The sequence below is a fragment of the Thermobia domestica genome, chromosome 10 (assembly GCF_964235325.1).
Source record: "Thermobia domestica chromosome 10, izTheDome1.hap1.1, whole genome shotgun sequence".
Classification (NCBI taxonomy): domain Eukaryota; kingdom Metazoa; phylum Arthropoda; class Insecta; order Zygentoma; family Lepismatidae; genus Thermobia; species Thermobia domestica.
In genome coordinates, this window is record NC_137463.1 from 225,647,077 (window position 1) to 225,661,720 (window position 14,644).

The 14,644-nt window shown below is 37.7% G+C and overlaps 1 protein-coding gene across 1 annotated transcript in view; it reads right to left on the minus strand.

Annotated features, from left to right (window-relative positions):
* Positions 1 to 14,644, minus strand: part of LOC145663017 (phospholipid-transporting ATPase ABCA3-like) — a 373,059-nt gene that overhangs the window by 307,619 nt on the left and 50,796 nt on the right. The window contains exon 5 of the mRNA XM_081729148.1: positions 4,927 to 5,027. Within this exon, the coding sequence (XP_081585274.1) occupies positions 4,927 to 5,027 (101 nt within the window). The remainder of the gene's footprint in view (positions 1 to 4,926; positions 5,028 to 14,644) is intronic.

A 14,644-nucleotide genomic window follows, 5' to 3' on the forward strand; every position in this document is an offset into this window, starting at 1 on the left:
CAAATTACATGCTCAATTAATGTACGTAGTTTAATGACAAATGCTAAATTCTCCTATGTAAGCGGTCGAAACATCACAATATATACCCACCAACAAACAGTCTTCTTTACTAAAACAGTTTTAGAAATACATTAACATAATTTATCTAATAGTCACAAACTTTTAAATAATGAAAAAAGTAACGCATATGAAATTAAGACTTAATAAAAATTTCCAACGATACCGTAATTGAAACTTTTACCTTTAATTAAAAAAAAACATAATTAGGTTTTAACAAAATACAAATTCTGCTATGGAAGAAGGATAACTACTGATTGTTATTATGTATATAAAAGGAGAACCTTTGTGATTTTCTATCAAATAATAGCAATAATAGCGTTTTCTATCAAATGGCGTGATAATAATGTGTTAGCTGCATAAAGCATACGTATACAAAGAAAGACTCAAAGACTCTATGGCCTATGGAACCCGGAGGTTCAGTGCCGCATTCACAAAAGCTCTCCACTGACTTCTATCCTTAGCTAATTGCATCCAGTTTCTACTTTGTATTCCTATCTCTGCGAGATCCATCTTAATATTGTCCTCCCATCTGCGCCTAGGTCTTCCTAATGGTCGTTTTCCTATGGGTCTACCAGTCAAGACTTTGAAAGTTTTTCTACTTTCTTCCATTCTAGCTACATGACCTGCCCACCTAAGCCTCCTAGACTTGACGACCCTAACAATGTTGGGTAAACCGTATAAACTATGTAGTTCCTCGTTATGAAGCTTCCGCCATTCCCCATTCTCGTTCCTCTTGGGTCCGAATATTCTTCTCAGGATCCTGTTCTCAAATACTTTCAGTCTATGTTCTTCTCTCAGAGTAAGCGACCATGTTTCACAACCATACAGAACAACAGGCATGATTATCGTTTTATATATTTTAAGCTTCAAATTCCTCGACAGAATTCGCGACGACAAGAGATTTTACAAAGAAAGATAATATTAGAAAAGAACAAATAAAAAAGGAATATATATATATATATATATAAAGGGTGTTTCAGATAAAACGTCCAGTGCTTATAAATCCGAAATGGCTGAGAATAAAAAGATGAAACAAAAACTGAGATAGGAAAATGTCATAAGGCGCATCACATGGTGTTGTTGTGGTCACCCCCAGGGCCCTTCTTCAAGGGGGCCCAGGGGCCAACTTCAAATTTTCAAATAGGAACACGTACTGAATCATACCTCATTCAATAGTACTTGAAAAACGAAAAAAATTTTGTAGGAAACAATTTTCGATTTGCGCCACCGTTTTCAAATGGCAGCAAAAAGTGGGTCCTATATCAGATAAAACGTCCAGTGCTTATAAATCCGAAATGGCTGAGAATAAAAAGATGAAACAAAAACTGAGATAGGAAAATGTCATAAGGCGCATCACATTGTGTTGTCGTGGTGACCCACAGGGCCCTCCTTCAAGGGGGTCCAGGGGCCAACTTCAAATTTTCAAATGGGAACATGTATTGAATCATACCTCATTCAATAGTCCTTGAAATACGAAACAACTTTTGTAGGAAACAATTTTCGATTTTGGCCACCGTTTTCAAAATTGCCACAAAAAGTCCTGTATCAGTTTCAAGTTGGCACCTGGGCCCCTTTCACGGAGTTTTCTGAGGGTCACCACAACAACACCACTTGATATGCTTTATCATCGTTTCTATCTCAGTTTTTGTTTCATCTCTCTATTCTCAGCCGTTTCTGATTTAGACCTATAAGCACTTGACGTTTTATCTGATACAGGACCCACTTTTTGCGGCCAATTTGGAAACGGTGGCCCAAATCGAAAATTGTTTCCTACAAAAGTTGTTTCGTTTTTCAAGTACTATTGAATGAGGTATGATTCAATACGTGTTCCCATTTGAAAATTTTAAGTTGGCCCCTGGGCCCCCTTGAAGGAGGGCCCTGGAGGTCTCCACAACAACACCATGTGATGTGCCCTATGACATTTTCCTATCTCAGTTTTTGTTTCATCCTTTTATTCTCAGCCATTTCGGATTTATAAGCACTGGACGTTTTATCTGATGTAGGACCCACTTTTTGCGGCCATTTAAAAACGGTGGCCCAAATCGAAAATTGTTTCCTACAAAAGTTGTTTCGTTTTTCAAGTACTATTTAATGAGGTATGATTCAATACGTGTTCCTATTTGAAAATTTGAAGTTGGCCCATATATATATATATATATATATATATATATAGAGAGAGAGAGAGAGAGAGAGAGAGAGGTGTAGGCTATAATGCGGTATTATTAAAACACAATTTGTAAATACGAATGTATTGAAAAAAAGTAAAGGGATCGAGCAAGAAACTATGGAAGAAATTTCTAAAACATCAAAAAAGGATTTCGATGACTAAACTTTGTTATAAAAGAAATAGGTGATATTTTTTGAAATGAATAATGGAGTATTAAAAGATGTTTCGAAAATGCCTATTATAAATATTTACTATAGGTTATTTTTATGTGTTCTCTGAATATGCAGTTTTATTTCCTGTAAAAGATAAGACTGGCGTTAATGTTGCAAAAGCTTTTAAAAGTACTTTTAAAATTAGGAAACCGAATAGATCAAATAATATAATTTCAAACAAAAGCCGTTAAAGAATTTATGAAAATTCACAACATTAATCATTATTAAACTTACAGTGTTGTTAAAGCTTTAATTCTTGAACGTTTTTACAGAACACTAAATCAGAAGTTTGGGAAAAAATTACTATTCTAGGAAATTATAAGTGAATTGAGATATTACAAGGAATGGTTAATTAATACAATACTAAATTTCATAGAACAATTAAAATGTGTATGAAATCTGCATGTACAGGTATGAAAAGTATAGAAATAAGTAAATAAGGAGAAAGAGTGAGTAATATTGGAAAATTTTTGAAGGAAAAAATATAAACGTGTTAACCTAAGTAAAGAAAAAAAACATGACTATAATCGTATAAGCGATTGTAAAGGTTTTTTGGATAAAGGATACATACCCAACACGTCAAGAAATGTGTTTTTTATTAGTGATTTTGTTCCTTCGAATCCACCGACATATTAGAAAAACATTTAAACAACGAAGAAGTTGAAGGAAGATCTAATCAGAAATATTAAGAAGTAAACATGAACATTATTATCTTGTAGCAACACAGTTACGACGAAAACTGCAGTCAAATGCTTACAGTTTGAATATTCCTAATAAACTTTTAGAAGATTCATCATTATTCACTATAGCGAGCACATTGTTGGTAATTGTATGATGCAACAATTTTGTCTTAATATGATCTAGGTAAACAAACTTCAAAAGGAACGATTCATTTATAAATAAATCTAGTTACCTTCCATAGCAATAATTTCTCCTTTCCGTTGATAATCTCTGTGAAAATACTGCGACAGTAGAACAAACCTTATTTAGTTTACCCACAATCTTCTGTGTCTTTTCAGCCTGAAGTTCTAAAATAACGTTTTCAATTCCTCGTCTTCAATAGTAGCCTATCAGTGACTTAAGTAACATTAGTTGAAATTCTTAGATAAGAATTTTTGGATCCAAAGTTGAGATTTATATAAGTCTACGTAGTGTTTCCTGCACATTTGTTGTAATTTAAAAGCTGTGTGTGGCACTAGGAAAATGATTAAACTTCTAAAATTAAGGTTGGTGGAAAACAAAGAAAAAAATCCACATTCTTTATGTTCTAAGCCGAAAAATAGGTAAAATGTCTAAAGTTTTATATTACTTATATAGTGGATGAAAGTAGCTAAGTCGCCTCATCATAAAAGATGTATTCTGTATAATGCAGCACCAAGAGTGCACACGATTTGTGTGAAAGAGCACAGGAATTTTAGAAAATAAACTGAAATGAAAGTTTTACGTCCAACGGTTATGCCAGATAGGCTAAAGGAGACGGTGATGATCAGAAATTAATGATATTATGGAATGAAGAAAGTGGGAGGAAACGGGAAAGCCCGAGGAAACCCACGCACACGGTGCTGTCCATCACAAAGTTCACTTGGCGGAAGCAGTGAACCCGAGAAACCATGAGCCAGAGGAGGAATTTTATACCGGCACAAGATGCATAAACGTTTAAAATTACATTTTACGTAATCGGGCAATCGGTTCAACAGTGCTCTGAGTTTTTAACATGAGTAACTCCAAAAAGGGTGAATTATACAGCATTGAGTTAGTAAGAGGTAGTCTATTGTCAAGAAAGCGATAGGTAAGATTCACTATGCTCTACAAAGACAAAGGGCTCAATACAAACATCTCCTTCCTTTGATTCTGTATCATGGTCCACCTATCGGAGGACTCCTTCTTGTCGCAAAATTCCAATTACATTTAAGCCACATCGTCGAGGCAGTGGTGCATATAAGTGTAATGAATATCATGGAATTGTCACAGATATGACAAACAAATCAATGTACCTATGTGACCGTAAATGCAAGAGATTTTTTCCTCATAAATGCGATGGAAACCACAGCTCTACTTCACAATGTACCTCCATCGGCGTTTAGACAATACCTGATAAACTCTAGCTGCATCATGAATTTCTTTTACTAGCCTACAAATTCAGTGATTATTGAGAGTTTGAAATTGAACCATTCCGGACATATTTTGATTACAGTCCTGGAATTCTGAAATAATTTTTTAAGAAGAACTGTGTATTGGGCAACGTAATTACAACCTGTGAAGTTACTGCTAACTACGCTGAACATTCTTCTTGATAATTCCACTAACATGTAGCGTATATGAGTCTCACTCACTTGATTCTATTTACCCACATTAACTGCTTACTAATCGCAGTATTAAGTCTCACTATATACAAAACCTAAAATTTAACTAATTGAAAAAAATTGCAATGAACTCAGTCCCACCAACTTGATATGCAACTGTAGAATCATATATAAAACTATTTACCTCTCCCGAAGTGTCATTACCAGCACCTCTCCTCTCATATTTCATAAATGACTCGCTTTTGATTAACGATGTACTATATATCATATTTATAAGTAATAAATCTGAAAATAAAATAAAATATTATTTATTTATTCAGTTTGTTCATATTAAGTGAATGCTAGATTATGAACAAGTTCCCAAGAATAACAATATATGCACATATATTACTCATCTATTAAAGTATTATTACAGTAAAAGTTGCCATAGACCAAAAACTAGCATATGACACTAAATATCACACGTACTTTCATTTCTCCATATAACTATCACGTACATTGAGACATTTGTCATACCGGTGTATCAGCTTCAAAATCCCTTTCAGGAAAAATTCACAGCTCTGCATACGGAAGAAGCGTTGAACAGCTTCAGTGACTTAGCCATTGCTACCAAAGTGCCTGCTGCCGAGAGCCTTCTTCAAAGCCAGAAACAGATGGAAATCACTGGGTCCTTCCAGGTTTCAGTATGTCCAGCACTTGCTGTTGCATCTTACTGAATTGGCAAAATCATCTCCTCACCATTTGTCTCATCATCACATCAGGATATAGATTTCCACGAGGCGGTTATGGATTTATACCCCCCATACGCTATGTGCCCATTCATAGCAAAGAACCACTCGCACTTCCTTCTTTGAATATGACGTCAAAATGCGCTACTCTCCCTAGCTACCAGGCTCAAACTAAGAGACTCGTCTCCGCTTTGCGAGGGCTCTGCGAAAATGCCATCTACAGGATCGCGCGCGAACGATACCCACTTGTGCCTGGGAATATTGTGCTGCAACCGCAGTCTTTCTTTCTCACATTGCTGTTCGCTTTCCTGGGGAAAACCAGTGTTGGGCAAATTTCAATTGAATTAACAATTAACAATTAATCTGTAAATTTAATTGTTAATTGCAATTAACAATTGAAATAAGTAATGGTTAATTGTTAATTGCAGTTGGCCATTGAAAAAGGAGAATTAATTGCAATTGATCAATTGATTGAAAGTAATTGCAGTGGAAAGTAATTGAAATTGAATTCTGTAATTATATTGCAATTGAAATTAATTGGCAATTGATTCAATTGCAATTGATTTTCACAGCAATTACTTTCAATTGATTGATCAATCGCAATTGATTTTCACTGATTAATTTTCAACACTGTAGTTCAGAGAGGGCGTGGGACAATGAAAACTTTAGCCACGACCAATTGACTCACCACCCGTCGTGCCCCACGACCTACCGTGAACCACTCTGACCCACCACCCACCATAAACCACTCTTACCCACTGTGACCCACAGACCCACCAAAACCCATTGTCATCAACTCGGACCCATGATTCACGACCTCTTCTCTACTAACTAAAGAGTTTAAACTTGTAATAAAACAAGCCTATAAAATTATCACTCATCGGAGTTTGAATTTCTACGATCAATCGCTCAAGCACCGCACTAATACAATAACGGCGGATCTGACCTCTCTAATACAAATAAAATAGAGTTTGTTCGTGTGTCTGTCTGTCTATCTTTGTGCGTCCTGTGGACGATACGAGTGGACCGAAACTTTTCAAAATTTGGTGACGGGTAGCTTGGTCTAGGCCCCAGACCAAGACGAAAAGTTTTTTTTTTTTAATTCCTTACTAGGGGGTCTCCAGGGGACGCTTACCGGGACCGGCCTGGGGACCAGAAAAGTCGACCGAGAGTTACCAAATTTTGGTCAAAGATACCTTGGTCCAGGTCCCACACCAAGGCAAAGCGTTTTCAACAAAATTCGAACCAGGGGGTATCAGGGGGGCGTTTACCGGGACATGTAAAAGTAGAACGATATCAGTGTCGATTTCATAGTTTTCGCGGTCGCTGAGATCAATGGTGAAACTCCGATCGCATTAACTTCCAAATTCACCGTGTTCGGCTTGGGGCCGTGGATCAACGGGGGGGGGGATACCGAAACGTAAAAATAATCCAAAATGACCGATATTAGTGTCAAATCCATAGTTTTCGCTGTCGCTGAGATGAATGGTGATACTCCCCTGGCGTTGACTTCCAAATACAGCCCCCATCGGCTGTGGGCCAGAGGCATTGTTTTCTTTTTTTTTTTAATTGGAACCAGAGGATTATAGGGACTTTTACCGGCATATGTAATAAGTAGTAGAAACTGGCAGATGCTAGTGTCACATTCATAGTTTTCGCGGTATTGGTTGGGGGTTGGTGGGGGCCAGAGGAGATTTTTTCACAATACGAACCCAGGGGGTCTGAGGGGTGGTTCACCGGGACATGTAAAAGTAGTAGAATTTGTGTCGAATCCATATTTATTGGGGTTGCTCAGACGTATAGTGACACCCCCGATAGTGTATACGTTCAAATTCAGCCCCCATCGGCCTTCCCAATGAAAACACATGTACGTTGTTGGATATATATTCACACAAAATATATCCAATTTTAGAAATGTTTCTTATTTTGTTCTCCCGTTGTTCAGTTCGTTTACATTGATATTTTATCTGATCCATGCGAAGAACGGGCATAACAGCTAGTACGAAATGGTAAAGTGTTTGTTATGGAACAAATTACAATGAATTCAATTATATAGATAATAATTATAATTAATAATTATTTCCTTGTTGAATTATAGATACTTTTCAGTGGAAAATTGAATAAAATTTAAAAGTCCCAAATCAACGTAAAGTAGACCAACGTAAAGGAAAAATGTATAAAATTTTCCATATAATTAAGCTTACAAACTTAAATGGAAATTTAGCTTAATTACATGGAAATTTTTTGTGTCGTTTTGTGCGTCTATTTCCTCGTTTTCTGCGTCACCGGAAATGGGTCAATGTTATCCTACAAATATGGTGGAACAAGTTAATGCTGTTCCGTCAGGAACGATTTCGAGGTCGTTTCCTTCACATCATCTTGTGCGTGTTTTCTACCGTTTTGTAAACCTATTTCCACGTTTTGCGAATCAATGGTAGTGGGTCAAAATGGGCATTCAATGTGGGAAGAAAAATGATCCACTCTCCCACCAGTATCGAATTTCAAGGTCGCTTTTTCGCATTGTTTAGTGCATGTTTTTACCGTTTCTGCGCATATTTTCACGTTTTGTAGGCCAACGAAAGTGGGTCAAAGACGACCTACAAATATGGCAGAAAAAGACATTCCGCTATACTTGTAGGCCATTTTGACCCGTTGTCGTTGTCGCACTAAAGTGGAAATAGGAGCACAAAACAGTACAAAGCAGGCACTATACGATGCGAAAGAAACGACCTCCAAATTCGATAGTGGCGGAACAATGGCTCTATTTCCTCACACATTGATGGACCATTTTGACGCATTTCTGGTGATGCTCAAAACGTGGAAGTAGGCGAACAGAACTGTACAAAATACACACTAAACGATGCGAAAGAACCAACCCCGAAATTCGATAGTGGCGGAACAGTGAGACATTTAACTCCCACTTTAAAGCCCCGTTTAACTCACCTCGGGTGATGCACAAGACGAGAAATAGGCGCAAAAACTTAAAAGGCACTAAAAGATGTGAAAGTAACGATCTAGAAATTCGATAGTGTCGGAAAAGTGGGTCATTTTCGTCACACCTTAGAGGCTCATCTTGACACACTTCTAGTGACGAACAAAACGTGGAAATAAGGGCACGAAACGGCACGAAACATTCACTAGTCGATGCGAAAGGAAGGACCACGAAATTCGGTAGTGACGGAGGAGTGAGTCATTTTCGTCACATTTTGGAGGCCCATTTTGACACACTTCTGGTGACGCGTAAAACGTGGAAATAAGGGCACGAAACGGCACGAAACATTCACTAGTCGATGCGAAAGGAAGGACCACGAAATTCGGTAGTGACGGAGAAGTGGGTCATTTTCGTCACACTTTGGAAGCCCATTTTGACACACTTCTGGTGACGCACAAAACGTACAAAACAGGCACTAAACGATGTGAAAGAACCGACCCCGAAATTCGATAGTGGCGGAACAGTGAGCCATTTAACTCCCACTTTAAAGACCTGTTTAACTTACTTCCGGTGATGCACAAGACGAGGAAGTAGGTACAGAAAACTTTTTTAAAAAATAGGCACTAAACGATGCAAAAGAAACGACCTAGAAATTGGATAGTGTCGGAACAATGGGTCATTTTGGTCACACTTTGGAGGCCCATTTTGACACACTTCAGGTGACGCGCAAAACGTGGAAATGGGCGCACGAAACAGCACGAAAATTCAGTACTCGATGCAAAAGGAAGGACCTCAAAATTCGGTAGTGGCGGAGAAGTGGATCGTTTTCGTCCCACCTTCGAGGCCCATTTTGACCGTCTTCCAGTGACGCACAAAACGTCGAAATAGGCGCACAAAATGGTACGCGGTGTAAAATTAACGACCTCGAAATTCGATAGTAGCGGAACTCTTGGTCATTTTCGTCCCATCTTGGAAGCCCATTTTGACCCACTTCTGGTGACGCACAAAACGGAAGTAGACGCACAAAACGGCACAAAACGATGTGAAGGAAACGACCTCGAAATTCATTGGTGGCGGAAGAGCAATAATTTGTTCCGTCATATTTGTAGGCCCATTTTGACCCACTTCCGGTGATGCACAAAATGTGGGAATAGGCGCACAAAGCGACACAAAACACGCACAAAAGATGTAAAACAAAGTACCTCGAAATTCGTTGGTGGTGGAACAAGTTAATGACGCCGTGAGCACCAATATAAGTATATACTGTAGTTCTTACCAGGGGGCGCGGTGGGTCAGTGGTAGAACGTTCACCTCCGGTGCTTGAGGACCCTGATTCGATTCCAGCTCACGCAATTTGGACTTTGTGGTGGACAAACACCGTGCTCGTGGATTTTCTAGGGGTTCTCCCGTTCTCCCACTTTATTCATTTCATTCATTTCCCATCATCACCGTCTCCTTTAGCCTAACCGGCATAAACGTGGGACGTAAAACTAAAGATTTCATATAATTTTTTGTAGTTCTTACCATCAAAGCTGAGAACTGCACGGTCCAATTTTTTAGCCAAAGTAGAAGCCCAACCGGAATAGTGATGTCAACCAGCCCGGCTCGGTTCAACTGAGCGTACAGCTTGAGCTGGCTTGGTTGGGATTACCCATCGACTGGGCTCAATTGAGCCAATGGCTTGAACCGGCTCGGTAAAGGCGTGTTATCGACTCGGCTCGATTGGAGCCAATGGCTCGAACCAGCTCCGTTGAAGCGAGTCCATTGCCTGGGTTCGAGTTAGCTTAACTGAGCCAATGGCTCGAACCGGCTCGGTTGGGGTAAGCAATCAGCTCGGTTCGGTTCGGCTCGTGTGAGCCTTCGGCTCGAGCTGGCTCGGTTGGATGAGCTGTTTGCTCGGCTCACTTCTCGGTTCGGCTCGATAAGTGAATGAGCTGTGAGCGAGCCGCTTGAGTCGTTGACAACCCTAAGCCCGGGTCGAGCAGTTTTAAACAAGTTTGGCTGGAGTCCCATAACTTCTAACAATTTTTGGCTCGAGCCCGAATACTTGCTCCTCCTGAACCCAAGCCAAGAACCTCGTGACCGATGTCCTTGCCTCCTGAAGATTTCTTGACTACCGAGATCGACAGTTAACTAGTTTTTAGTATTCCGATACAAACCGCCTATATTCCATGTTTATACAGGTACACGGTGTTATAATAATAATTAGTCATAGTAGTAGTAGTAGTATCATTGATAATTATATTGTCTATGTAGGATACTTGAAGATAGTAGTACTTGGAACTACACAAAGGATTTAGCTCGAATTGGCTCGACTCGACTGGAAACTCGATCTGAATTCGAGTCGAGTTGGGGGAAATATTTCGAGCCGAGATCTCGAGTCGAACTCAAAGATGTCTGCTTCGAGTCGAGTCGAGTTTTAAAGAAAACTCGCTCGAACTCGCTCGTGCTCATTCCTATTGTATGCATGACGGACATATAGAGTTCTTTCGAGAGGGATAGAACCATAAACATAATATATTTAAAAAATACTTAGTTTCACGGCTTTCTTCCCAGGGGGGAAAGGGATGGTAGGTGTCCAGCATTTCTTATAAGTACCTTATTTGAAATATGTAAAACAGTAACAAGTGGACAATACAATATACACACATATTCTTATCTTCAGTTTTAATTGCTGATTTCAATTGCAATTAACAATTACAATTAACAATTACAAGTTTCAATTGTCAATTGCAATTAACAATTGAATGTTTCAATTGCACCCTTTGCAATTGACAATTAACAATTAAAAGTTTCAATTGCCTGGTGACCAATTAACAATTAACAACTGACGAAAATTTAATTGCAAATTTTATGATTGAATTCAATTGCAATTGAAATTAATTGTCAATTACAAATTGAAATCAATTGCAATTGAAATCAATTGCAATTGATTTTCAGAGCAATTACTTTCAATTGATTGATCAATTGCAATTGATTTCAATCGATTTTGCCCAACACTGGGGAAAACGAAAGGGGAAACTTATTTCCGTACTCTAGTTGGTTTCTTGAAGTTTCTATTTTTTCTGGCTATTTTTGTGAAATGCTATTTTCTCCTGAAACTCGGAATCCTAAAGCCTCTAATTAATTATATAGCATACGCTTCATTTTTTAGTTAGCACGAAAATCATAATTTCGCAGCCGTTGGAATAAAACTTTCAAATCGGAGAATTGTTGTTCAAATGAATAAGATCTAATAACGAGGTCAACAGTAAACGAGGTGATGTGCTTCGTTGAACAATCTAATATCCTTTTTAGTCTCTATAAATTATATCTGAGCGCTGGTCTTGTATCCCGTGATGCGCCTCTCGAATTTGTAGGTTTCGGGTGGTTGATTCACCTCAAAAGTAATGTATTTAGTACTTTTTGGGTGCAACAAAATTTGAAAATTACTTTGGAATATGTCCAATATCGAAATTAGTTTTCCCTCTTTTAATACTTGTAAAACGTACTCCGTCGATTGAAAGGTACAGACAGGTACTTCGTATAACTGTTATAAGTAGGTATATTTAAAACTACTCTAAATTCTCTAGTATTACGTTTCCGCTCTCCTAGTAAAGGGGAAGAGAAACTCCTAATACGTGTCTCTGTTATAATCTTAGTCTTATGACTGATAAAGCTATGTTATAAAATTGAAAGCGACTATATGACTTAATCTTTCGAACCACTCGACCAATCTCGATCACACTTTCAACATGGAAAAGGTTTGGGCCTGGGAGTGATTTTATCATTTCATCTTGTAGGTAAAACTTAGGTTAGAGAGAGAAAGGGGAGTTATAAAAATAAACCTTAATAGCTCGTGAACCAAATGAGCAATCACGATTGAATTTTTCACATAGATGAGATTGAAGATTGGGATATTTTTTGTTATTTCGCTTTGAGGAAGCAACGTAGGTATGAAGGAGGAGGAGAAATATACAAAAATCAATATAAATAAAACTGAAAGTGACTAGGTTTGTGACTTAATAACTCTTGAATCACCCAACTGATCTCGATCAAATTTTCAATATAGATGTGGTTTGGGTAAGGGACGATTTTTAATTTTTTACTTTCACGATGCAATGCAGGGGAGGGGGAGAGAATACATATGTAAAAATTAAAAATGAAAATGACTGCTTTGTGACTTCATTACTCTTGAATCACAGGATCGATATCAATCAAATTTTCAACAGAGACTAGATTCGAACTTGGTGTGGTTTTTATCATATCACTTTGATGGTAGACGTTACAGGAGGAGGATCTATCTATCTATCTATCTATCTCTCTATATATATATATAACTTTCGAACTAGCCGACCGATATCGATGAAATTTTCAACATACATGAGGTTTGGACTTGATATAGTTTCTATCATATCACTTTGACAGTGCAACGTAGAGGAGAAGAAGGGAAGAAAAATGTTAAAATGATCGAAAATGGCAGATATTAGTGTCGAATCTATAGTTTTCGGGGTTGCTGAGATGAATAGCGACAATTCTAATGCTGTTTCAATCCAAATTCAGCCCCACAGCTTGGGCAGTGGAGGATATATATATATATATATATATATATATATATATATATATATATATATATATATATATATATATATATATATATATATATAATAGAGATGGCAAATATTACGCTCAGTTAAATAGTTTTTGAGGATGCTGAGTTGAAAAGTAAAACTTCCAATCCAGTTTATGTCCACATTCAGTCCCGTAACTTGGGGAGGTGGAGAAACATAAAAATGATTAAAAAATGACCAATATTGGCGTCGAATCCATAGTTTTCGGGGTCACTGAGAAGAACAGTGACACTTAGAATGCCATGTCTTGCAACATAGGGCGGAGATGGGTGATATATATATTATCACCGTAAATGACCGATATTAGTGCCGAACTTATGGTTTCCGCGGTCACTGTGATGAACAGTGACAGTTCGGATGCCGTTTAAATCTAAATTCAGCCAGGCTACATGGGGAGGAGCAGGAGAGAGAATTATAAAAGTGACCACAAATGACCGATATCAGAGAGCGCTTTAGTAATAGTGAAAAGTGATTAACAGAACATCTTACTCATTTTTCGTAATGTAAGCAAGCGAAGCGAGTAATTGATGCTAGTATGCTTATAAATTTTTTCCCATATTCCAAATGAAATAACTGGGGAATGATGACACGTGAAGCGATTTTATCTATTCATATCTTATGTTCATATCCCGTGAAATAGCCACTATATTCTGCGCCCAATGAGAATGCATCCCTGTATGTGTACATTAAGTTATGTACTTCAATTCTATGGTGCTCTGATTATAATTCAAGGTTTATATCGAAGAGCTTAATGTTAAACGTTTTGGCAGTTTGCTTTAATCTTTCCAGTATTTCTTGTTGTATTCGAAATTGGTTTCTTTTGTTTTCATCTCTTGTTTTTTCTTCATTCATTTTGAAAGAAAATTCTCCTATGTTGTCTTCTGTGTGAAATACGTGACGTCGTATTTGTAATCAATAACGTTAGGTCTTTCGCTGCAACTTTCATTGTTATTGTTTACAATTCACAACTATCTAGTAATATTTGTACTGGAGAAACAATGAAGAATGCTGCATCATGATTTTTCTTCTGTGTCGGCACTGAGTAGTAGAAATGCGTTTTTGCTGGTATACTAACTTTGAGTGAAGATGTCTGCATCCGCTTGTAGGTGATAAGAACGGGTAATGGTCTAAGACTCCTCCGTCTTCAGGTCTTCTTGTAGAAAAGCAAGATTCCTTGGATTTTTATATATGAATATGAAATTACGCAACAGATCGATTTTACAAAACGAAGTGTAGAAAGGACGTATTGCCCAAAAATTAGATTGCAACCACCATCTATGATGCTCAAGTAATATTTCCAATTTTGAATTTAATGAAAGCTATGTGCTTCAGAATGAGGACTTTATTAGCAATACCCTTAATGCGTGTCTTGAATGGTATTAGTTTGCAATTTGAAGGCAAATCTTTACGCGACCAGAAGACAGAACTGACCCAATGTCAAGAAACTTAGGTAAATTGTTTGAATCCACTTTAACACTAACTAATAATTCATTATTTTCCGTCACTAAATCGCGTGCTCTCCCCTATCGTTCCAGGTCGCTTTAGTAAAAAAAAAAAAAAAAAAAAAAAAAAATCCTCCGTGTAGTTACAAATTTCTGTTGTTAAGCGTTTATCCTTCGTTCTTGACGTGTG